Raw genomic sequence first — 25,892 nt, 5'->3', positions numbered from 1 at the left:
GTCTTTTTATTGCCAGGTGACATGTTACGGTAAGGCCAAGTCCTTTCATTTTTACTACTTCAGGAGTTGTCTTTTTACCTTTCCTAATAACATTGTTATTTTACTCTTATTTTTTGTAGGTCAGCTCTCATTAATATTTCTAGTGTTTTAAGTGCATGTTTGGCATAAGTGAGTCTTTTGGTTCTAAGCAGGTGGAATTCAAAAAGGTAATTCACACGACTGGCTGGAGACCTAACTTCTACCTGGTTGTGTGCAACAGCATTTACCAAATTTTGTGAGTGAAGTAGATGTTTCAGTTCCAGAATGAGTGAATGTAACTTAGTAATTGTTAAAGCCTCATTAAAGTTGAGGTACAGATAGTTTAAACATGCTCACTGTCAAGCCTGCTCTGATACCTGTGAAAGGCTTTATTTGATTTGTATTTGCACCTGAGGCATCTCATTGGAACTTTTCATGAAGACTCTAGTGAATAAGAATATTATCTTTAAAAGTTACACATATACCTGTTCTCCCTCTGTTATTTCCTCTAACACTTCAATACTAGTTCTTCCCAAATTGATAATGATATGTCAGTAGTATATCATCTCCAAAATACCATCAGTGGGATATTGCTTTTCCCAATCAGAAATACTTACTTTATCCCCATAGGTTGAAGGGCATCAGTAGCTGGTGTGCAGCACTCTAATCTTCTTGAACCAAGCTTTCACCAGCTGAGGAAGTTTCATCCCAGTAAGAGCGCTGAGTCAGTATGGATCCTGAAGTCCTCAATGCCTCCAGCTCTTCAATGTTTGCTTATTGACTCCTTCAAGCTTTTGGGCCATTAGCTTTAGAGAAGGTGACGAAGGATGAAGAAGCCCCTTGTACAAAAACATTATCTGAAGCTGGTTTTATGTACATTACAGTTATATTTAGATGGTTTAATTTTTTCCACTGTATTCATATTGCTGTTTCCCCTTCCCTTCTTTTCCGCTGGATTTCCTTTTCCTGGTATAACCAATCGCTACAAACACCCACAACACAACTTTTTGCCAGACTTTGGTACTTGTGACAAATGTCACACAAGCAATCACCTGACTTCTCAAAAAGAAGATCCGGTGGTCTTGAAAAGCCTTCCAGTTTAAGTGGTACCAGATGGAAAATATTAGAACTTTTTGATGTGTAAAAAATATTAGTGTCAGCTGCCCAGTGCAAGCTTCAGTGAAGAATTTTATATATATGTTTATACAATACAATAATTTGTGACTTTTCTGTTTTATTCAGGTCATTGCCATCGTTATGGATATGTTTACAGATGTGGATATCTTTAGAGAAATTGTGGAGGCATCTGCTAGAGGGATTGCAGTGTATCTCCTGCTTGATGAGTCAAACTTCAGTCACTTTCTGAAAATGACGGAGAAACAAGGCTGTCAAGTTCAGAGGCTCAGGGTAAGGCTTCCTGTGTTCCCATGTATGAACATTCACTACTCATTCCTCCACAACCTAATGAAAAGGGACTATTATTCAAAAAGTGATTATCAAATACTGCTTTTTCAAATTAACTAGGAGGTATAAATATGTAAGCTCTCAGCAGAACCTTCTTTACAAATGTTTTTCTCCTTAGAAAGATTGTTATCTTTTTCATGTGTCAAAACAAGAGTATTTCATAGAAAGACATAATTTTTCATATATTATTTATAAAATAATTTTCCATTTAGGAATACTACATGTTTGAAAAACTTAGCTTCTTTTCGCTTCCTTTTAAAGTAGCCTGCAAATAGAGTCATAAAGCTTATGTAAATTAATAAATTGCATACTTCATTTTATGATCTTTTTCTTTAAAGTTATTATCTATTAAAATACTTAGAAGATCCAAGATTCTATTTTATTACTGTTTTCCTGATATCTATATTATCATGTTGTCTGCATTGTGTCTTAGACAGTATGACTTTTATACATGAAATATGTAATTTTATCTTCTAAGAAAGATAACAAGAAGACTAACATTTACATTTTTCACAGATGTCCTCTGTCGCCCTAATGTTTCACAAGGATTAGAATACAAACCATGAGCTGCACTGACCTGACGTAAATGCTTCATAAATACTTCTAGATTTACTGTACTGTGGGTAGCACTGAAGAAGTTCCAAGGACATTGCCAGAGTTTCTTTGCAAAGCTCTGAGCACTGCTTTGGCTGAACTTCCATATAGTTCCATTTGCAATTCCTTGTTTCTGTAAATAGTTAGGCTATGTTTGCTGCTGGCAAAAATATTATGAAAGCTTTTCTTAGCAGCATGTGTTTTCAGAATCCAGTCCAAAAATCAGATAGAGGTGTGGTGTATTTGTGTGGATAAAGAAGGCTTTTCGTTAAAATTTTGGAGCAAACCTGTATTTTATACCAGTTTTTGCTCTGGAGTGTTGACTTAGGTCCTTAAAAGTATTCCCACACCACTTTCCGTGCTTGTTTCTTGTGTATGAGTGTGTGGCATTGCCCTCTGGTGGCCTAATACACAGACCTATGGGAACTTTTGGAAAGAAGACATTAAAAATATGTTGTGGAACTGTAAACACTGGTCATGATTGGCAATATTTTCCATACTCTGGAACTTGAGATACCACCATTTGCTGATTACTTGGGTTAGTTATGCCACAGAGTTTGCCAGAAATGGTGTATGTCTTTTTATGGCATGAGCTTTATCCTCCCAAAATAGAAGAAATTAGGAGCGTGCATTTCCAGTGATCTCTCAAAAAATGCCATACTATGCCTTTTCAAATTAATTCTATGCAATGTGTATCTACAGCTATTTCAAAAGCTTAACTTCTTTTGGGTGGGTTTGAGGTTGTCTTTTTAATATGCTTTTATAGACCTACAGGCACTTATACTGTGGTTGAAAGAATTCGTGTACGTACATTAGAGTGGATTTTGTATGGATTAGTGTGGATTGGAGAGGTTTGGACTTGGCCTCTTCAGTGACATTATGTGTTATATGTTTCTGTTTCGTAACAATGGGAAAAATAAAATACATCTTTACTCTGCAAGGTTTACTTAGAATACTTCAAGGTTTATCAGAAAATGAAAAACACATTCCAAAGAGAGTTGTGTGCTGGGTTTCCAGTTTAGCTTGTAATAAAGCTGTTCAAATTAATGGTCTTCTCATCCAAGTGCTACTCCCAGTGACTGTTGTTCTGGGAATAGAAGCTTACTACTCGCACAGTAATGCTCCTGTGCCTTTCTTGAGGATGAAGAGAAACAGCTGGTGACTATGAAAGAACAGTCAGTACTTTGGAGAAGTTTTCTCCCTTTCTCTTTTTCCCATCACCTCAAGGTTCATGAAAAATGAACCATCTTTAACTTCTTGCGCTCTTGGCTTTTGGTCCTCCCCTTCAGCAAAAGCAGGAAGAGGACAGAGATGTATGGATCTGTTTCTTTTCCTCAGAATGTAGAACCAGCAGCACTGGTCTTGTTATTCTCTGGCATGATTTGGTTCAGTCTTGCAGGAGTATGGCAGACGCTCCTCATGCCATGCGCTCATGATGAGGAGTTTCTGTAAAGCTTTTCTGACTCAATGCCTTCTCTGGCTCTTTTTCTCTTCCTTTGGATCAGTAAAAAATGAGATGCAGTGATGAGTGAGACTGTATTTTTGAATACAGATTTACAATTCAATAGTCTGTATGTAAAATCTACATTAAATGGCTGTGCAGACAGTTTTTCTCATCTGTAGTCTGACTGCGTATCAGGACGTGTTTCCCTCTTTACTGAAAGACATAACTGGAAAAATGGAGTGACTATATATTCTGTGATTATTATGTGGATTCTGTAGGAGAATATGAAATCAGGGGTTTACTAGGAGCTTTTTCAGTCTTCCCTACAGCATTTCTTCTTGTCGGTTGATTTTTACTTAATGTTCACCTTAACATCACCAGTGGAACTCAACTCAAATAAACAATTCCTTTTTTATACTTTCCCATTTTTCTTTCCCCACTTTCATTTATCTGTTTCCTGACTGTCCTACATTTTTCCCCATTAATTAATGTGTATCTCTTTTTTTCTCATCTTTATCTAAGCTTCTTTTGATAAACTTTGCATAGAAAGATGAAGAGTCATTACAGATTCTGACTTTTTTCAGGTGATTTTTCAAAAACTAATAGCTAAATTTTTTGAGATGCTTTTTTTCTGCTACTGACAGGTGCTGCAGCAAACTATGAAATATATTTGCACTGCAAAATGCAGCACTGAGACAACAATCCCCAGAACCACCAAAATGCTCAATGCAGTAACTTAATTTTGGATTAGAAACAATGAACTAGTGTAGGCAATGTTGTTTAATGCCTAAGAAGTCAATCGGGCTCCTCAGCTGATGCCAGATCTTCATGTTTTATTTGATATGAGGTGAGGCATGTGGCAGAGACTCCGTGCACTGCAGAAACCTATTTTTACTTCTCTGGCAATAATGAAGAATCATCTTGCTCCAGGAGGATATTGAAAGCAATCTGGCAGGAATTGTTTGTTTATCGCCTGATACTCCTCTCAGCATTTTTAATGAATTGCAGGAATGAGAAAATAGAACCACTAATGAATTGATTTTACTTTCCTTTTGTGAAGTCTACACCCAGATATGCATGCTTAAATACATAGTAGGAGCTGCTCATGAGACCTGATTGCTGCCTGTTATTTCTCACCAGTGTTACAAAAATCATCAGAAATACTTCCAAGTCTAAGCCAACTTTAGTTATTAAATAGATGTGCACAGCACAATGTTGTATCTGTGAGCAAACTTCTGTGCTAAGGGACTCCAGACTCCAGTGAAATCACTGAGATTTTGTCTTCAGTGGTCATTGAATAAGATTTGAGGTCAGAATAGATGTGAACTTGAAAACTACTTAGCATTTGTACACCAACTACTATGTCTTAATAAGAAGAGAGGCCCAGGATAATAAATAATATTGGTAGTGATGAACAATATGAGAAATATGGCTTTTTCTCCTTTAAAACTGTTAGGCTAAGAATTAGGTAGACATTCATTTTTTTCTCTGTGCATTTTCTTGACAGCAGTTCAGGGTGAGTAATTGAACACCGATAAAAACAGACTCTACAAATAAAAAGTGCTGAAATGAAATGTTTGAGACCAGTATATTCATTGTACTTAAGTATCACGTTGGAGGGTTTTTACTGATGAAGATAAATGTGTAATGTTGAATTATACTTCAAAATTTTAAATCATTCTTATGTGGCTCTCTCTCTGGGAAGATAGTGGTGCAGTCATATATAAAAAGAGGTTAGAACTTGTTTCCCATTCATCATTTGGGTGTCATTTAACTGCATAGCTCTGATGATCATCCTTACACTGCAGCCACTGGATGTTTTAAATGTCTCTAAGTGTCCTACACCCTGCTCTTGGAGGAGGGAGAAGATCCTGTGTCTAGCTTCAAAAACCTAAAACATCAAGTCCTTGATTAAATTATTCTTCCGTATGCATCTACTAGCAGTCACTGACAAAACCAGGTTACAGGACCAGACAGACATTCTGTTTGACTCGCTATCACCAATCTTACATACTTTTGTCTGTCCCATCAGGCTAGCTGGGATCCTTCATGATGTGTGGTTTATGGTTTGCCCATGATTTTCCTCTCATGATTCATAAAGGAATTACTGCTTTACCCACAATGATGTATAACACTTCTGCAGTGATCAGTGACATGCTACTGCTAGCGCTGTTAGCAGGGGAGTCCTGTAGCCTGAGAATGAAACCAAGTAGGAAGGTGAAGCCCAACTGTTCATACCCAATAGGGCTTGCAGTTCAGTATGTACATATTTACTGCTTCTAATCCTAAGTGGAACGCATTGTTATTATATATCCTCAAATATTGTCTGTATTTGGGCAACTATTCAAAGTATGCATCCCTGGCACCTAATTAGAGGGTTTGAAATAGGTGAGGAATGCCAGATGAACTGTGGAGGAAAAGGAAGTGTTATGTGAGAAAGGTGAGTATGACATTTGTAATGCTGTCATGTTGCCATCTTTCAGTGGATGACCTACCAAGACAGGGAAAGAGTTGGCAGAATTAAGGAAGCAGCATAAAAAAGCTGCAGGAGGAATACTGAAGAGAAGGAAAAGAAAAAGGAGAACAGAGGAAGCAGTGACTATGATTTTTTTTAAAAACAGCAATTTAATCTAAATTTTATTCTTTTTTTAGGTATGCCTACTTGAAGTTATATTTCAACTTAGGAGTACCTAAGGCAAAGGGTTTTTTATATAGAATGGTAATTTGCAAGCCATTAGCCTTGCTTGTGCCTCCAGCATTCCAGATTCCCAAGTGATACCCTATCCAATACCGATCAGGCCTTATCTCAGTAAGATTTGATGTGTTCAACTGGCATGTCTTTAGGCCAGCATTGCTTGTTATGGTTATTTGAAAATGTGTAAGCTAAGCTGCTTCTCAAATTACCTTTTTCAAATTACAATGACATAAATATAATTTAATATGGTTAAATATAAATCTGACATACAAATATAATTACATGGTATATAGAATTGGGTGAAACAGTCATTGGATTAAATGCAAATTTAATTACTAATTAACAAAATTTTATTTTATAGTAAATAAGGGTTTACTATTGTGATAATCTTTAGAATGGGTAAATTCCAGTATTTTCTTTTTTTCTTTTTCAGGAATTACTTTTTCCACTCCATTTAACTTTCAAATAAAAGCTTTAAAAGCTTTTTATTTAATTACTTTTGCTTAAAGCTTGAGTAGCCGCTGGAGAAAGAGTTAATTTTTTTCAGTGGGACTGTTGTGTTCAAAGTTCAACAAATCCACACTGGAAAAGCCGGAAAATTGACTTTCATTGATAAGAAAACTTCTAATAGAAGTGCAGAAAACTTGAAAGACACAATGCTAGATTGTCAAAAATGATTAGCAGGTAGAGATGCAAAATTATGTTAATCTCCCATTCAATAATGCAAATTGGTTCTTATTGTTACTGATTCTTTTTAGCTGTTTCTGAAAATAGACCTAAGCAGCCACCTGTATTTTCACTTTTAAATTTTTACCTTTTAAAAGTTTACAGCACTTATAGATAATACTTCTTTTATTTATCTAATTAAGAGATAAACTTTGTGGTTTATGTTTCTAGCACACTTGCAAGACATTTAGGTCACAAACAAAAGTAGTTTTTAAATGCTGTCTTTGTACATTTTAACGAATTTGCATTTTTGTTCAAACACAGGTTGACAAAAATGCTAAGTAATAACTCACCTAATAAATAAATAAAATTTAAAGAACTTGGATAGCTTGAGTTAAACCATAATTTGCAAACTCAGCAGCTTTTAAGTGTAACTCTTGCTTCTTTGATTTGATTTTTCTTTTGATAAAAGTTTCAAGATACCAACAGTGAAATATATACTGATTTAGCAAGCATGTGTTATTTCGAAATGTGCTTTTATTTCATGGAGATTTTTTCCTAAGTTTTTGAATTTTCTGTTTGGAAAGATAAAGTTCACTGGATTGTAGTAGACAGTATCATTAAAACTCCTACAACCTCTATCTATTAGAACTTCATATGTTTTAGGTAAATGTGTAAGTGCTCCCATAAGCTATAAAGGTTTATGTAACTGTGTTGCAAACTCAGTCATACTAGACTGGAATCTTAAACACTTTTGTAAGTTTAAACATCTCTACAGGTTCCTGAGGAGGGGAAGTGGAGAGGGACGTGCTGATCTCTTCTCCCTGGTATCCAGTGACAGGACGCGTGGGAATAGTTCAAAGCTGTGCCGGGGAGGTTTAGACTGGACATTAGGAAGCATTTCTTTACTGAGAGGATGGTCAAACACTGGAACAGGATTCCTAGAGAGGTGGTCAATGCCCCAAGCCTGCCAGTGTTTAAGAGACATTTGGACAATGCCCTTAATGACATGCTTTAACTTTTGGTCAGCTCTGAAGTGGTCAGGCAGTTGAACTAGATGATCAGTATAGGTCCTTTCCAACTGAAATATTCTATTCTATTCTATTCTATTCTATTCTATTCTATTCTATTCTATTCTATTCTATTCTATTCATTTTATCCCCCTGATTTTGCTGAATTTACCCTGAGTTTACCCTGTACACAATCTTACCCATTTTGCTTCATGAGCAGCCCTAATCAATCTGTACCTGGCCTTTACAGAGGACATCTGCTGTGATTTTCAACCTGTCCTTGTAGCAGTCCCGTGAAGCAAGACATTCCTCTGTATTCACAAGTCTTATATTCCACTATTTCCATATATACAGTCTATGTAATAATCATATAGATTCTGTTTTCTTACTGCCAATGCTAAACTACAGATTTCACTCCCCCTGGAATACTTGTAAATTACCACAAATTAGCATTGCTAGAACAAATATTGCAGGGCTAGAAACTACAGTAAATATTGTAATCATTCCCAGCTATGTTCCAAGCTATTTTTATGTCTTGTGAAGCGTTTTGTAACTTACAGCCACGTGAGGTAGATGCTGTACATTGGTTTGCATTGAATATATGTTTTATTTTTTCTATAAATAAGCACCTTTATCGTAAATGCTTTTATATTTTTTCTACATCCATGTAATAACTTTTTGAAAATTATTATTAGTACAGTCCAGAAGGTGTTGTAACACTTTTGAATTTTTTATTTCTAGGAGCTTAAAAAAACAAGTGACAGTAGAGGGGGAAAAAAAAGACACTGGCTTAGCTGAATGAATTTCAACCACAGTCTGGGAGAAAAATTGACCACATTTTTGAGATCCAACATGGAAAATTTCCCAAGTGCAATTTACTGAGTTCGCATGAGTAAAACATAAAGTTTCTTAATAGAATTCAAACTTAACTGCTGTGTAGAGTTTGTGCTACCTATGCATGTTGTGATAACAGCTCTGAATTTAGAAATGTGATTGATCCCATGGTACAAAGCTGATTGAGAAATCTTACTGGTGGTAAAACTGCAAGGGATTCTGGTGTCAGGTGGTATCATTCAATAGATCATTTCATAGGGGGGTATCTGTGTTTGTAGATACAGCAGCCGTGTTCAATTAAAAGAAAAGTGATCTGGCTCTTTAGATGTTGTCTCTGATTAGCTCAGATGTTTGGAAATCTTCTAAATATTGTACATCAGATGATGAAAAGAGGGGGGTTTTTACAGTGCAAATCCTGTTTCTCTTGTCGAAGACTTCTTGTGCCAGAATCTCCTTTCTGAGAGTGGTAGCTATGGAAAAGCATAATTTCATTTTCTGTGGCCTGGGGAATCTCAACAGTCTTGAAGACAAAGCAATAACTTGCCATTTTGGGCCCCTAGGGGATAAGTTTGATCAGAGTTTACTTCCCTGCAGAGTTTATTAATATGCAATAATATGACTCTTCTCCTACTGTACCTCTGACTTTTAAACCCCTGGATGCTAAATATGGAATATAGTATACCGACTAAAGTATTTCAATTGTCTTTTTTAGAACATGAGAGTGCGGACAGTGAAAGGACAAGATTACTATTCTAAAACAGGAGCAAAATTCCATGGAAAAATGGAACAAAAATTTATTCTTGTTGACTGTAAGAAAGTCATATATGGTTCTTACAGGTAAGATCAGTCACTGAGGTGTCTGTAGAAAACCTGTCATCTCAGTACCTCTCCTATTGCAAATTTGGTTTTTTTCTATTTCTGAAAATTCTTCCAGGGAACTCATGGGCAAATTTGATGAACTTTTCTGTAATTTAACAAGTTACCATAGATACTTATTGCTAACTAGCCTAACACAGAGCCAAATTTTGAGATCCTGTTATTTTTTCACAAATAAGAAAGGATATAGCTTTTGCTACAGCTGGAGACTTGCTAAAAAGAGAGAAGAATCCTGATTTATCTTATATTGTCTGAATTATTCTTGTTTAACATTCACTCCAGAAAAGGCTGCCAAAATTATTTCATAAGCTCTTTTGGGTAGTTCCTCCTCATAATAATCTTCTAAAGCTAACATTACAGACCTATTCTATGGCACTCTGTAGTGTATCATGGTCAAATTCAGAATTGCCCAAGTTAAGTTGACATAGTCTCTCTTTATATTTGGCTAAGTTTCTTTATTTGACTTTCCGTTTTATTTCCAGTGTATGTGTGTAAAGCATAGGCTGGAAGAACTTACAGCTTTGCAGAGTTGGAAAAAAACCTAGGTTAAAGCAGGGGCAGTTTTATCTCACACATTATTAAATATTTTCCTTCTTTTCATGCTACACTTCTCTTCTTTGGCCTACTGAATTAGTTTCTGCCACTGTAGTGCCTGGGTGCCAGATCCACAGCCACTGACTTTCATAGATTTCCACCACTGTAAGCTCTCAAAAATCTGGCTTTTTATTTCCTCTGAGACTTGGCCAGCCCCAAATTCAGACTGATGTATATAAATGGTAGTGAGGTAAGTGACAAGTTCATAAGTGAATCAGTGTAAGAGAGTCCAGGGAGAGTCTGCCTGCTTTGACATGTACACACAGTGTTAGAGTCTGTGAGAATGTGAGTTTTTCTGACTTCATTTTGAAAAATAACACTGCTTTAAGACCTAGCACCACAGGGGCTGGAGTCATCAATTTCTATAGAAATTAAGCTTGCTTTGTAAAAGAATCTAGTGATTTATAACAGGGAAGATGAGACTTCCTGAATTCTTGCTCTCTGAACTCAAGTTAAAGTTTAGGGTTTTTTCAAATATTACGAAATATGTTATTCTTAATTGTGAAAATTAATAGAAAAAAAATATGCAGCATGATTTGATTTAATCTCAGCACACTATTATTTCCTGAAAAATACAAAACTAACAAAACAAATAAAATGAAATGAGCAAGCTATTTACGTGAATACAACAAATGTATTTTCTAACATCCAGAAGACAAATGCAAATAAAACAAGTTCATTGATTTAATTTAGTTTTTTCACTTTTTTTCATGAAAGTAGGATTGCAAAACAGATTTTTTCTTTGTTGTAATCTACAAATTGCATGCTTTCAACACCATGATATTAGGCTTGCAGAAACATGCTTAATGTATATGCTAATGTATTTTGTAGATGTAAAGTAGCTACAGCTACTTAGTTTTGAGCATGTGTTCAGCCTTTCTGAGTACAATAGAAAAGAGGAAAATTTCCTTCATCAGAGTATCATTGCTGCAATTAAAAGAAATGTTCTTATCCAATCTGGTGTGCATAGTAGACAATGTAAACTTTTTAACAATTCTGAGGTGCATCTTTTTGAAAATGTGTTTAGAGTGAAGTACATTCAGAACTGTTAAAGCAGTTCTGCATATTATTTCAAATATATTTTTGTCACAACATAACCACACATTAACATTCTGTGACTCAGGAGTAAATACAGTGCATCTAGTCAATCCTGGCTTAGTCTTTGTAGAGGTAATTTTGCTCCATTAGGTATTTGTACTCCACTGTTCTACATTTGTGAATACTTTTTTGCAATATCCACTTTTTATAAAGGCAATTAAGCAGTTATAGACTCATTCCTGCTCCCACTGAAAGCAGTGGAAAGTCTCCAGCTGAGTTCAACTCGTATTGGATTAGACCTTCCAAATCCAAATTACATGAATCATGCCCACAATTTATTTATTTATTTATTTAGAAAGTATTGGTACAAACCCCAGGTTTGTGTGAAAGCCTTCTTAGCAAGAAGGACCTTGAAGAAAGAATACTTTAGTTCTAAAGAACTGTTTCTAATGGTCATTTGTTCTTCTTTCAGCTTTATGTGGTCATTTGAAAAAACCAACCTCAGTATGGTTCAAGTTATCACAGGACAGCTGGTCGAATCCTTTGATGAAGAGTTCAGGACACTGTACGCCCGTTCTTCTGTTCCTAGTTCATTTGCCCCAGAATTAGTGAGGGTAAACAGTCGCAGGACACTCTGGGATAATGATACATACCAACACTCAGTGTCGTCTTTGGCTTCAGTTTCTAGCCAAAGAAACCTTTTTGGTAGGCAAGACAAGGTTCACAAGATAGATCCTGTTTGTTGGAAAACTCGTGGAAGATATGCAGTAAATGAAATAGATAAATATGGCTTGAGAAATCAAGCCTATAATAAACAACCATTTCATCCAGGTTTTAATATGCAAAATCCAATCCAGCAGTATCAACCTAGTGAAAAAAATGAGCACTGGAAGAGACATAGTTATGCTGGGGAGAAGCCGGAAAGGACGCCTTACCTATTGCTCAACAGAGCAATTAATAGAGCCAACAATCCATCAAATACTTGGAAAATGCCATCTGATAGCCTTAGTATTGTTTCTTCCTTACGAGGAGGATATGCAAATAACTACAGTACACCCCAGCAAAGTTTTGCCGATCAGTTTTCACGACCAAAGGTAAATCTTGCAGAAAGAAATTCAATTGTACGGAGGTCTTTTAATGGGACAGATAATCATATCCGCCATCTGCAGCAAAGGATGCCGACCCTCGAACACACAACAAAATCATTCCTACGTAACTGGCGAATCAAGTCATATTTGAATGATCAATCAGATTGTCCAGTAGAGTCTAGTGGGTCGGCCTTGGGTGACAGATATGATGGCTATGATGCAGCTGAAAATATTAAAGCTCATGCGCTCTATTCTCATTCTCGCTTACGATCATCATTGGTGTTTCAGCCAACTTTACCTGAACAGCAGGAAGTAAGCAGCTGTGCAAGTTCTTCAAATTCAACTATAATTGGGTCAGAGGGAAGTGCAACACCTAAAGGGACATCTAATCATGCTCCAAGTGTCGAAAGTGGAACAGATAATATTTTAGAAGAGCTTAGCACAAACATCCCACTTAAATCAGATGCACCAAAAAACCACAGAATTCATATTGCAGACAGCACAAAACCTAGTGTAAATTCGAATGCAACAGGCGACTCATCTCTCTATTTGTACACAACACTGCGTGCAGACAAACATGCAGAAAATTTGAAGAACCTTCAAAATGAAAATATGCTAAAAAGGAGAAGTTTTCCCATGTTTAATTCAAAGTCCATATTAGACCCTGGTGCCAACAAACATGCATCCAGTTACGTTTACAGCACATTGACTAGGCATAGACTTAAGCAGCCAGTTAGTCCAAAACTTCCAGAAGACACGCTGAAGGGCTCTAAAAGTTTGCACAGTGTGACCAACCACTTGCCACAGGAGGAAAAGAACCTCAAAGGAGAGCTAAAGAGCCCAACTGCTAGCAAGGCAATCTCTATGGCTGCTCTCACTGAAGCTAGCAAAGAGGAGTCTTGTAAGGATTGCACATCCAAGAAAGAAAGTAAGAATTCCCCAAGTTTTCTAAAGAAAGGATCCCAGAAATTGCGGTCGCTTCTTAATCTCACACCAGACAAGAAGGAAAACTTGTCAAAAAGCAAAGGTCCTGCCTTTTACAGAATGTGTAGTAGTTCTGACACATTGGTATCTGAAGAAGAGAATCAAAAACCAAAGATTTCTGAGAATAAGACAGATTCTTCCCCAAGGAGAAGGAGAAACACATCATCAAATTCTCAAGGTAGCTTGAACAGAAGTAAAGAAGATGTCACCGGGAGCCCAACAAAGTCTCCAAAGTCTCCGAAGTCACCAAAACCTCAAAAACCTCCATCTGATGAAAGCAATAAAAAGTGTCCTCTCTTGTGCCCCCTTGAAAGTAAATTCATAGAAACTGCAGGAGATGCATCTACCCCAAGATTTAATACAGAACAGATTCAGTATCAAGACATAAAGGAAATCACCACAAATACTACTCCTGAAAGTGCCCCTGTTTCTGCTCTTCAAAGGGCAAGTTCAATGACACCACAGCTGGCAAGCTCAAAACGCCAAGAGGAGCTAAGATCTCGTTTGAGTGAAAGGCGGGTTTATAGCCGCTTTGAGCCATTCTGCAAGATGGAAAATGCTAGCCAACCTGCAGGCAATGCACCCAACAGCAGTTCACATCTCTCAGATATCAAAAGCAAGACCTTAGGGAATAATTACGGCAGGAGTAATCACATGGTCAGCTACAATTCAACTGCTTATCATCCATTGCAGCCTAATGAAAACAAGCTGAGAGGATTTATGCAAAAGTTTGGGAACTTCCTACATAAAACCAAGTAAAACTTTTTGATTATGTTGACATACAGCAAGAGTAGCAAAGCTGGACATAATCTTAACTGGACAAGACTGACAGGCAACTTTTGTAGAGCTTACTTGGGTTTCTTCTTGGGTCTAGGACATTGGAATGAATGTACATATTTTTACATAATTATCCTAGAATTGTTACACTTAAGTCTTTACAGAAATTCTGTGTCCAGAAGATGTCTCAAGGGTTGTTTATAATGTCTATATTGTAAGATTAATTTTATACATTTTCCTTGTGAAGAAACTATGTACTAGCATATTGTAAGATTAAGTGGGGGGGAAAAAGATGGAGGATGTTTTTAAACTTCAAATAGTACTGTTTCCAAAGATTTGCCCTTTAAAAGTAGGATAGCACTAGGAATAGTGGCTTGCATTTTTTCAGCATTTATGTACACTTTCAAATGATAAACACAAATGTTAATGCATTGCATGTTACTTATCTTTAAACTAATTTTTCAAAACCTCTCTTAGGCTTCATCTTGTTAATAATTTACCCCATACCATCTATTGAACTGTTTGGGCAGCAGATGGACCTATCTTACTTTATTGAATTTTCCATGTAATATGATATTTTTCTGAAGTATTTGGCACACAGATCTTAAAGTGACCTTAATCTGAGCTTTCACAGACTTGTTTACATGGTTAAACTAGTGTGAATGTAGGATGAACATTAAAAAAACTATTTATAAAATGAGGTGCCTTGAAAATAATTTACAACTAGTTTAAATTTCAGTGGGTTAATTACATTTGTATAACATGCCAGTATTCTGTAATGTATTCTAAAAATAGCTTTTTGTTACATTTTTCTATTTGGTGTTTCAAAAAAAAATTGTCCGTGGACTTCCATTTCTCAGGTAAGCTTTTGAGTTTCACATGTGACAGTCTGTTTTAAATGTTGCCAGATATATTTGCAACTCTGGCTTTAATAACCTAGATTTTTTAAAATAAGGTTGCAAGTGCTTAGATGAGGTGTATGAGGGAGATTGCAAGCTCAACCCTGCAATGCTGCCTTACGTCAGGATGAATATTACAAGGCCAGGAACAATTAGGCATCTAAAAATGAGATTTGTAAAAGTCACCACATCAAACAATAAGTCACCTCTCCTAAGTCAAAGAAACTCTCAGTGAAGAGTTATAGTAGCAAGTGTTTAACCTTAATGAAAGTATTTAGGCACCCAACTGCAGTTTAAGGGACACATTTTTGTTCATCTGAGCCTCTCAGTCGTAAAAAATTTCCTGATATTAAGTGCCTATGCCAGGTTAGTTCTTATGAAAAACACAGGCAGGGTGTTTGGGCAGCAGCATGGCATCTACTTCTCATCTGCAATGTGCAGCAAGAACATTCAGCTGGCTTACGCCCTCCTGGATGTGTCTCTTAGGATAATGCCATAACCATTTAGCTGCAAGATGCTCTGCAACCATTTTGTTCCAAATTCAGAAATTTGGGAAAATCCATTACTGAAAGCTTATAATCCTTATACAGGGTCTTCATGTTTCAGGAGCGTGCTTTAGGAGACGACTTTACTCTTAGATCTGAAAGGTCCTACAGCATTCTATGGAGGAGTCCCACTAGGAAGGTCTTGGCTTTATTCATTAGAAAGAAACACCAAAAAGGCATTTCATGCACCAACTAGATGGAGTTCATTTGTCTCTTCTACCTGTGGCCATGGGAAGAGATTTTATATGGAAATCTACTTCTCACCTTCTCACCGAGAATCTGCTCTAGCTCCTGTGAACTCACCATAGTTATTGTCAGTGATTTCAGTGAAGCAGCGTCAGCTTTTTGTTCAAACTGTTTCTCAGGCAACCTTATTAGGGTGATGCATCATAGCAATAACTGTTTCACTGCAGGTGATGGTATTTATTTATGAGTGGCAAAGTATTTCATCTCAATCCTCTGCTGAAAGTTTAGGTCTCCCCTTTACTTGTGACCATGGAAGAGATTTTATTAATTTCTTGATGAACACAGGTTACTTTGTTCGCTTCTTGCTGAAATGCCATAGTTGGTATTTTTCCCAAATGAACATTTATACTGAAATATTCTGTCCCAACAGAGGTAGCATTTTCAGACCCAAGGCAAGGAGTGTCTCCTTAGTGCTCCAGGCATATTTTCAATATAGGTGCAACATACTTCCACAGCTATGCAGCCAACAGCAATGCAATACTGTACTCTTTATAACTCTTAATATTTTTAGCAGGAAAGACAGTAATTCAGTATGGTGCCTGAATTAACAGTACAGCAAAGGAACTTAACCAAGATGCAGGTGGTGCTAAAAATGGTGTGGGTAGTTTTTAGGAGGATCTTTAGTTTTCCCTTGTACTCTTATGAGCTCTGACATACACTTGTAGGCAGTACTATATTTGGGAAGGGAATGAGAGAGGGAGAACAACGGTCTTGGGCAAGTTTTGAAGTGACAGTGCTTTCCATTTTGTAGTAAACTTTGGGAAATCTATTTTGACACAGTTTGGAAATATTTTACTGAATTTTTCAAAGTAGATTGCTAATTAGAGAGTCCTGAGAAGGCAGATATTTTAATTTACCAAAAGGCATCTGTGTTTATAGATATATACTACTATTTTGTACCTACATAGAAGATTTAGAGCCTTCAGTGAAGAGCCTGTTCATAGACTTAATAATGAAAAAAAAGAAAAAAATCACAGTAGAACTAGCTTTTTCTTCATTTTCAGATCTCTCCTCAGAGACCCCACATAGGAGCAGTGCTACATTAAGGCGTGATCTGAGATTAATGGAAATGAACGCAAAAGACCAGCACAGAACTCAGTGGAAGTAGGATCAGACACTTAATGTACTGACACCACTGTTCTAGAAATGTTACAATCCTGAATGCTGCTTAGGGAGCGCAAGGCTCTGACAGGATGGGAAGAGCAGCCCCATGCCCTGCCTGCAGCTGGGGCTTCGAAGGTGGGGAAGCACACTGGGGAGCTCCACAGGTGGTGCAAGGGCCAACTGTTCTTTTGTTCCTTCCAGAATTGGGTGTTAAAGGTGGGAAAACAATTCTCACCCAGTTCTGTCTGATTTGTCTCGTGTCTGTGTGGGAACCTAGCTGTTTAAACAGAAAGGAAGAATATGAAAGCTACCTGCTCTTTGCATCAGCAAAGAAAAGGGATGTGCACATTTTTGGAGGGAAAAATAGAGTTTATATTTTTGAACTTCCTTTTTCCCAAAGCTTGGTGTTTCTGCTTTTCCAAGGAGGTGCATTTCATTCCCTGTGTCCTAAATGTGCTCTGCACATTTCAAGTTTGTTACACCCCACACACACCCAATGCACTCCCAGTTTTGTAAGTCTGTGAAGTAATAACTGTTGCCGTGCAGGACGGTCATCTGGCTAAATGGCTTGGGAGTTATGAAACCCATAAAAAATGATGTGTCATTTCCACATTAAATAAAACTCCATTAGCACGGTAATAGATCTGAGAGGGTGGCCATGCGAAAGCTGATCAAAGTTATGCAATGCTGAGCGTGGCCCGTGGGAGCACTGTTGGCAGAGGAGGGCAGTGCAGGCGGGAGATACGGGCTCCTCATACGGTGCCAATTCAATTCACATCGTAAACAAACCATTCCTACATATGGTCATAATACCCAGTGAATAAATTGCTTCATTTCTTCAGCCTTGTAATAAACAGTTTTTGCTGCCTCTCAGATTGCAAAATGTTGGTAGTTCTCTTACTAATGAGCTTGCACTGCAGTCTTTATTCGTGCTAACAAACATGAATTAGATGTAAAGAAAGGTTAATAATTAAGAAAAATTAAATCTCCAGCTGTCTAATATATGAGGGTAGTAGTATTTGTTACAAACCTTGAGAGAAACAAAAAGCTTATCAGGCAATAGATGTTTGTGCATTGATAGGTGAAAAATTACTATTGAGAGAAAAAACTGATCATTTTTCAGCTTTCTGAAATGTATTAGGAAGTGTTGTGGTTTACAAAAGAAGTCATAAGAAAAATAGTACCAAAATCTGTTGCAAGACAATGTAAAAATAAAATTTAAAATGGCTCCACTAAGCTGTACAATAAATATGTATTTTCTTTGTTTGTAGCATTACATGGGATAATCCGTACAACCAGTAAGTAGCTTTGCAACTGTGTAATGCAGAGAGATCAGTAAGGTTACTGTGGTACTTGTTATAATTTATTCCCCATATCAATATTGTACTGCACAGTACAGTATTTGGGGTTTTTTAGTTTGTTTTCATTTAAGTCAGGAGAGTTAGAGCTGCAGTAGTTCACAGGTAATTGGGACATGTTACTCCAATTTTGTCTTCAATTGCATGAGTACATATTCCATTAGCACCCTGGTGACAAGAGAGGAGACTGCAATGCTCAAAAGGCCGTCTTTGCCATTTCATTCTTTATTTCATACAGGTGCTTACAGATGACTTGGTACTTTTCTATAGGGTCTGAATTTTTCATCTTTCCAACTCAGAATTACGGTTAGATCACCATTTTTCACATTTTGGCGTGATGCCAAAGATATGTTGCATGTTCTGACAACTGTTTTCAGTATTGAGAAACAGGATGGAAGCAAACATTTGCTCTTGGACAGCTCAGAACAGAGCTGCTTTGCTGTTAAGCAAAGCTAGTAGTGCGAATTTGTACTTCAGTGACATTGCCTGGTTAAGTTTTAATCCCCTTAAACTCCTTCTCATTAGAATGGTCCCCCCCAGGTCAGTATTTAAAAGCTATTTTCATATATGTAACACTTTAAAAAGTGGTCAAGTCCTATTTCTGAAAAGCCAGGGGGATATAGGGTGCTAGATTCCCAAATCAATCTTTGTATATCTTGAAAGTATCTTTGCATATTTCTGGAAGAGAATCTGGTTTACTAAAAATGACTGAATATCTCTTCAGAAGAAGCTGCTGTGAAGACTATGCATCTTTCTCCCACCATGTGTATTACGCTAACTAAAAATTCCACCAATAAGTACAAAAGATATTTAGGGGGAAAAATAATCACTTCTGATAAGAGGCCCATGAAACATGTTTATTTTGATAGTGTTGCTTCCATGTGTAAATATAGCTGGGAGAAAAAATTGCTTCTTTTCTTTCCAAAGCAGACAAAATTTGTAACAGTTGAAGTAGAAATATTTTAAAGACTGCACCAGTGACAATACTTTATTGTGTTTGAGAAATGAATGCAACTCATTTATTAGCATTCAAACACAGGACTCTCATATGTCTGTTGTACATTGTTTGTTCTCGCCTCATTTAGCAATCAATGTGCTCAAAATTCAGACTGGTTGTCTACAGCTTCCCAAGCCCTTGAATAATACTCTGAAGAACTGATCCAACAAGGCATTAAACACACGCTTAGCTTTTTAAACTAGGCAGTCCCAGGATAAAGCATAACACCCGGCATACGTCTTTGTTAGATTTTGGAGTAAAAAAATCTCCGTGTAGTCCTAGCTGATGCATTTTGGAAGACTGTTGAATGTATGGTTTCATTCTTTTCTTTGGGCCATGTCTAATTTTGACCTATGGCGACACCACATTTCAGCATCATGTCTGGCATGTTTCTTCCAAGCACCACAAATGCTGTTAAAATACCATATTCTAGTTTCAGGATTTAGATCAGTCTTCCTTAGTGCAGGGATCCCTGGTGATCCATAAGATTTCAGAAGGTGACATGGAAGGGAATTCAGGTGACTGAAAAAGCACAACCAAACAAAACAGAAAGGCAGTTGCGCATATTTCCACATACATCAAAGGAAGCAAGTAAAATCAGAAGATAAAGTCATAAGTGAACATTCATAATGTATTTATCAGTTGAAAATGAAAGCTGGTACACCAATGCTGCAGGAAAAAAAAAAAAATAATCAGGTGCTCTTTGATTAAAAAAAGCTGAGAAACACTGATCTAGATGATGCAAAAGAAGCATGAGGGATGCTACAAACACACACGACCCGGAATAGATATTATGGGTAATTTTGGGGGAAAAAAAAAAGGAATTCCATCAAGTTGGTTTCAATACTAACAGATGTAGAAGACTGTGCTGGTTTCATTTTAAATTGTTACTTGATATGTAAATCCTTTTTCTCAGTTGGAATTCCTGGATTACATAGCAGCTATGTTATGGATATACTGTGTATGTACAGATACAAACCAAAAATTGTCTTGAAATAATTTATTACTTTTATTTTTTACCAAATAAAATGTTTCTTCTAAAGCTCAGCTCATTCCTGTGTTCTTGTTTTCACTGGCTCATACTGTTATTAACATTTTTCGTTTAAAAATTTAGAACATCTTTTTAAAAAATGCTGACAACAGAAATGTGGAGTGAAATGTTGTAAATTGAGGTCTCAAAGCTGCTTTGTGGCAGCATCAGTGTTTGCAGAACTGCTGCACCTTTTACAGGACCAAGAGTCCACCCAAACAACAAAGAAAAGACCAAAGCCAACATCACTTTAATGTAGAATTTCTGGAATATAGGTAGCAATAAGCTGGATCAAAAATTAAACAGGGTAAGGTCAACTGTGTTAGCATCTCATGTTTACTTTCAGAGCCTTGTATCACTTCCTTGCCCTGACATTCTGGATTTGTTTCCCTTCCTGTTAATTCTGCGTTGCTACTGATGTCAGGTTCAATAGTCTTTTCCATGTCCTCCTTCCATCTCCACCTTAATTTCCTCTTTCCTATATACATGAAACATCCTTCAGAAATCTGTTTGCCTACCTCTTGCCTTGTAAATGCTATTGGAAAAAATCACTTCCATAACATTGCTTGAGAGAATTAGCTTCAGACAACTCCATGCATGAGTGCATGCTACTACTGAATAGAGAAATTGAGTTTGAATCCTGTATATTTGCTCAGTGCCTTTGAAAAAGCAGCAGGAAACAGTAGCATTTCTGAATAGGTTACAGTTTATATTTAGACTTAATGGAGGAAAGAAATTGGCCCAGGCTAATTGTATGAGGTTCAACAAGGCCAAGTGCCGGGTCCTGCACTTCGGCCACAACAACCCCATGCAATGCTACAGGCTTGGGGATGAGTGGCTGGAAAGCTGCCCTGCAGAAAAGGACCTGAGGGTGTTGGTCGACAGCCGGCTGAATATGAGCCAGCAGTGTGCCCAGGTGGCCAAGAAGGCCAACGGCATCCTGGCCTGTATCAGAAATGGTGTGGCCAGCAGGAGTAGGGAAGTGATCGTGCCCCGTACTTGGCACTGGTGAGGCCGCACCTCGAATACTGTGTTCAGTTTTGGGCCCCTCAGTACAAGAAGGACATTGAGGTGCTGGAGCGTGTCCAGAGAAGGGCGACGAAGCTGGTGAGGGGTCTGGAGCACAAGTCTTATGAGGAGCGGCTGAGGGAGCTGGGGTTGTTCAGTCTGGAGAAGAGGAGGCTGAGGGGAGACCTCATCGCTCTCTACAACTACCTGAAAGGGGGTTGCAGAGAGGTGGGTGTTGGTCTCTTCTCCCAAGTGACAAATGACAGGACAAGAGGAAATGGCCTCAAGTTGTGTCAGGGGAGGTTTAGACTGGATATTAGGAAAAAATTCTTTACTGAGAGGGTGGTGAGACACTGGAATAAGCTGCCCAGGGAGGTGGTGGAGTCACCATCCCTGGAGGTGTTCAAGGAATGTGTGGATGTGGCATTCCGGGACATGGTTTAGTGGGCATGGTGGTGTTGGTTGGTGGTTGGACTTGATCTTACAGGTCTTTTCCAACCTTAATGATTCTGTGATTCTGTGATTCTGTGAAATGAAGAGAAGAAGTGAAAAGTTAAACAAGACAAAGGTTATAAACCAGTGAGGTGGTTACTCCGTTACCACATATGAAAACTCTGATGGTTGGGGTTGTGGTGGTATATATGCAGGCACACATGCATGTACCTGTATGCATAATACTAAGGCTCCTACTTGTACAGGAACTTCTACTTACATAGTAATATAAGTAAAATTCATCTCGGTTAATTGAGCTCAAGCTTTTCTCAGTTCCCACACAAAAGTAGTCATTACAATTCCCATCTCTTCTTTCCTTCCTTTTTTCCTCACTTAGGTCCAACCTAAACTCACCCTGCCAGCAACTCTGTCTGCAGCATTTCAGCATCACTGGGTAAATACTAAAAAAAAACCCAACAACCCTTTAATTTTCATAGACTCATAGAACAGTTTGTGTTGGAAGGGACCTTTAAAGGTCATCTAGTCCAAGCCCCCTGCAATGAGCAGGGAAATTTTGTGGACGTATCATTTGGATTGAGTAGGAAGCTATGCCTATGGCCAGATGAAGGCGAGACTGATGGCTGTATGAGTTGAGGATTTCTGACAGAAAAGTACTTGTATGCCATTCACTACTGAAAGTTAAAATGTGCCAATTTTTGACAAAACATTTTTGAGAACTAGAATAATTAGGTGAATTTTGGCATAATTACTGGAATCTCGAAGAATTCCTCTTAGCTGAGTTAGAGCTGTTGTCCCCTTTCAGCAGATGGGGAGCCCAAGGCTGCACTGCTCTCACACGCTGGAGCAGCTGTGGGCACAGACACGGGTGTCTCCTCGTTTTACCTCCATCCAGTTTCACTGCGTGGAATTTCCAATAATATGAGCGACTTGGAGAGTCCATTTCCAGGTGTGTAAACTGGGTCTTGTTTCGTGCGAGCACATACTAACTGAAAATCTTGCTTCTATTAAGTGCCTGTAAAATTGTCACTTTGGATATTGCAGATCTTTGTATATAACAAACAGCTTTTCTGTATGTCTCTCAAAAATGACCAGCTTTCACACTGTATTTGAGACACCCAGCTATTTTTTTATCTCAAAATAGTGGCTAGTGGTACTTGGGGCACTATATAGTCACAAATGTCAGTACATAGTCAGCACTTAAATAACAAAAATGATTAACCATTTCTCTTTGTGCAATGGCCAGTTTCAAACCCATCAGCCATGATCTTTTCAGTTGTTCTGTCTGACTTGCTCCTCAAAGTAAAAATATCTCAGTGCTTTCCAAGGTGGGACAGACAGTCAGCTCTTACAGTTTTGTGCAGTGTTGTTGAAGTCCGTGGAGGCTTGCGTCCAAGTGAAGGTGACGACTCGCTCTTTAAGTGGACAAGTCAATGAGACAGCCAGAGCTAGGGCTCAAGGTACTCTTGGAAACACCTCATGATGTTTTCTCTAATTAAAAGCGTTACAGAGTTCAATATAAGCCTTAGGGAAGCAGGGGCTTGTCATATACTTATTCTCACACAGGCCTGTCAGCCAGAGAAGTGCTGTAAAGGTGTTATGAACACCTCAAGATTTATACCCTCTGTTCCTCCTCTTTTGAGCAGGGCAAGGGCTTTGGGAAAAATGCACAAGGAGCTAGAGGAAAAGAAATTTGGGAAGATCAGAAACCTGATTGGCACCAGCTTTTGTTCTCACACCCCACATAAAAAGCCTTTAGGAGGACATCTGTCACTGGTTACTTGACACTTAAATAAGTATATTGCTGTTTTTCAGTTATTTCACTGACATCCATCTCTGGCTCAGATGATCCCTGCACTGCAGATTCTTAGTGGTGAGGGGAATATTCCGGAGAAGTGTCACTGTAGACAATCTCTTTTCAGCCAAGTAACTCACAGTGGAGCCTCTCTGCCATTGTCCAAGGGACCATGCCATCGTCCCTTGATGCTTCAAATGACTGGGCAGAGACAGGCTCAGAAATCATGGATCTAAAAGACCATCCTTCTTACTTGCTGGGAAGACACAAGGTGCAAGAGGGAAGTGTGCCTCCCTCTGCAGATTTCAGGAATGGATGTTCCACAAACTAGCTTTTTCTAAACTTAATTTCCTTATGGTTTTGTCGTACACAGTGTGCAAATTTAAAGCAATAAAACTGCCCAAACAATAAAGTATTGAACCTTTAGGAGATTATAAACAGAATGAAAGTTTTGCCTGGAGCATTTTTGTCCTGTTTTTTCCCACCCACCACACAGACGTGGCCAGAGAGCAAAAAGCAATGAAAATGAGAGTAAACCAGAGGGCACCTTTGTGTTTCATACGTGTTCATACTTTTTCTTCTACCAGGCCTTCTGCACTACATATCGGTTTTAGGTCTCCGCTGAAAACTCGTGGGCTCCAGTTGCACCTCTTACACTGGTCTTCAAACCTACTTCTCACAGACTTGTGTTTAACCCCCCATTTATCGCATTATTTCATTCACCCCTCTGCAGGATTTTTAAAACATAATCTATACCGAAATACATTTTTCCTGAGGAGTATCACTTGTTACAGAGCTAATATTTTGAAGGTTTTATCTACATATACACATATATACATATACACCCGCACTTGTTTTCCAGCTTGATCAGCTCTAAAGACATCAAATATATTCAACAATGATCTACAATTCAAAAGAGATTACTTTCTCAGTAGATAAAAATTTACCGTCTATAATCTTTAGGTTAACAGGCAATATTTTATTCAGTTCACAAGCCAATAATTTGTTTGAATTATTTTCAGATCAATTATTTATAACAATGTTAATCTCATGACCTTGAGAGATTAATAGTAAATGAAGTTGATAGTTGACAGTCTGAATTCAATCAACATTTACTTAATTTGCATTTCCTTGAGCAAGCACTATTAACCCTCATCAAAAAGAGTGAGCATTACACTTGGATATACACACCTGCTTTTACTGACCTAGTAGCAACAGAAAGAAATAAACAACAGCAGATATCATAAATGTCTCATGCTCAGTTTTGAAGCAAAATGTTAAAAATCATGGCAGGGATTTGGAAATTGAATTCTCATTTTCAAAATCACTGAGATGATAGTTTTTTGGGTTTAGGGTTTTTTTTAGAGGGGGTTAAGCACTGTATCTGGACTTACTCCTTAAATTTTGCAGACAAGCATATCTTGAAAAGACTCATTGTGCTCAACTCTTACTGATTTTTAAGGGAGAGAGAAAAATACTTATCAAATCTGTAAAACCTGCAAATTACTTGTGTGATTTTGGAAAGGATGCCTTCAGTCACATAATGCGAGTCTTAGGGTTCTCACTTGAGTCTGCACTACAGAGGAGGCATCTTTCTAGGGAATAACATACTGAATTTTGGTCACATGGACAACTTGGAGAGCTTATTTTCAGAAGAACATCAGGAATGTATAGGCATCTTTAGATGGCAAATCTTAGAAAGTCTGAATAATAAATAACAACTTAAAAAATAAATATATTAGTTAGAGCAGGAATAATATACTGGTTTCTCTTTTTCTAAATAAATCTCAATTTTCCCTTCCCCAAGATCAAGCACCTTTTATTAATTAATAAATCCTCTTCCTTTGAATTTTAAATAACTCCCTTCATTACCACAAATGCCTTGGGTTCCAAAATTACAGGAAACACAAAAGACATGACCTTGCAAACCTTAGCAACCTCAAGTTTCAAGTATATCATGAAGCATACTTTAGTGTGTTCTTTCACGAGTAATTGAATACTTTTTTCCTCTTACTTGAGAAGCAAGAACCATTATGCCCTTGAAATCTTTAGAAATTTTTTTAATGTGAGAGGAAATGTGGGTCAAAGCATTTATATCATAATACTTGAATACATGCCTATAAATCTCTTAATTAAATGGGAGAAAGAGTCAGATAATAGAAAAGAGATATTAGTCCCTCCATCTGCCTGAGGCAGCCAAAACGTACATTGACATATTTTAATTCCCTGCCAGCATCAAGCCAAATTTGCAGTGCTTTGAAGTGACAAACAAAATAAGGTGACAACTAAAAATATTGTAAAGCCAGGCTAGCATTCACACAGAGCACCGTGCTTACCTGCGTCTTTAGTCTTTAAACACAAATCTCAGCAAATTACAA

At 37.6% G+C, this 25,892-nt stretch overlaps 1 protein-coding gene across 1 annotated transcript in view; it reads left to right on the top strand.

The window, feature by feature from the left end:
• FAM83B (family with sequence similarity 83 member B) overlaps positions 1–14,064 on the top strand; it is a 41,479-nt gene extending 27,415 nt beyond the window's left edge. Inside the window, exons 2-4 of the mRNA XM_009808711.2 lie at positions 1,261–1,425; positions 9,438–9,562; positions 11,706–14,064. Of these exons, the coding sequence (XP_009807013.2) occupies positions 1,261–1,425; positions 9,438–9,562; positions 11,706–14,064 (2,649 nt within the window). The remainder of the gene's footprint in view (positions 1–1,260; positions 1,426–9,437; positions 9,563–11,705) is intronic.
• The last annotated feature ends 11,828 nt before the right edge of the window (positions 14,065–25,892 follow it).

The sequence above is a fragment of the Gavia stellata genome, chromosome 2 (assembly GCF_030936135.1).
Source record: "Gavia stellata isolate bGavSte3 chromosome 2, bGavSte3.hap2, whole genome shotgun sequence".
Lineage (NCBI taxonomy): Eukaryota > Metazoa > Chordata > Aves > Gaviiformes > Gaviidae > Gavia > Gavia stellata.
Note: the sequence above shows the minus strand (reverse complement) of the source record. Positions and strands in the feature narration are given on the sequence as shown.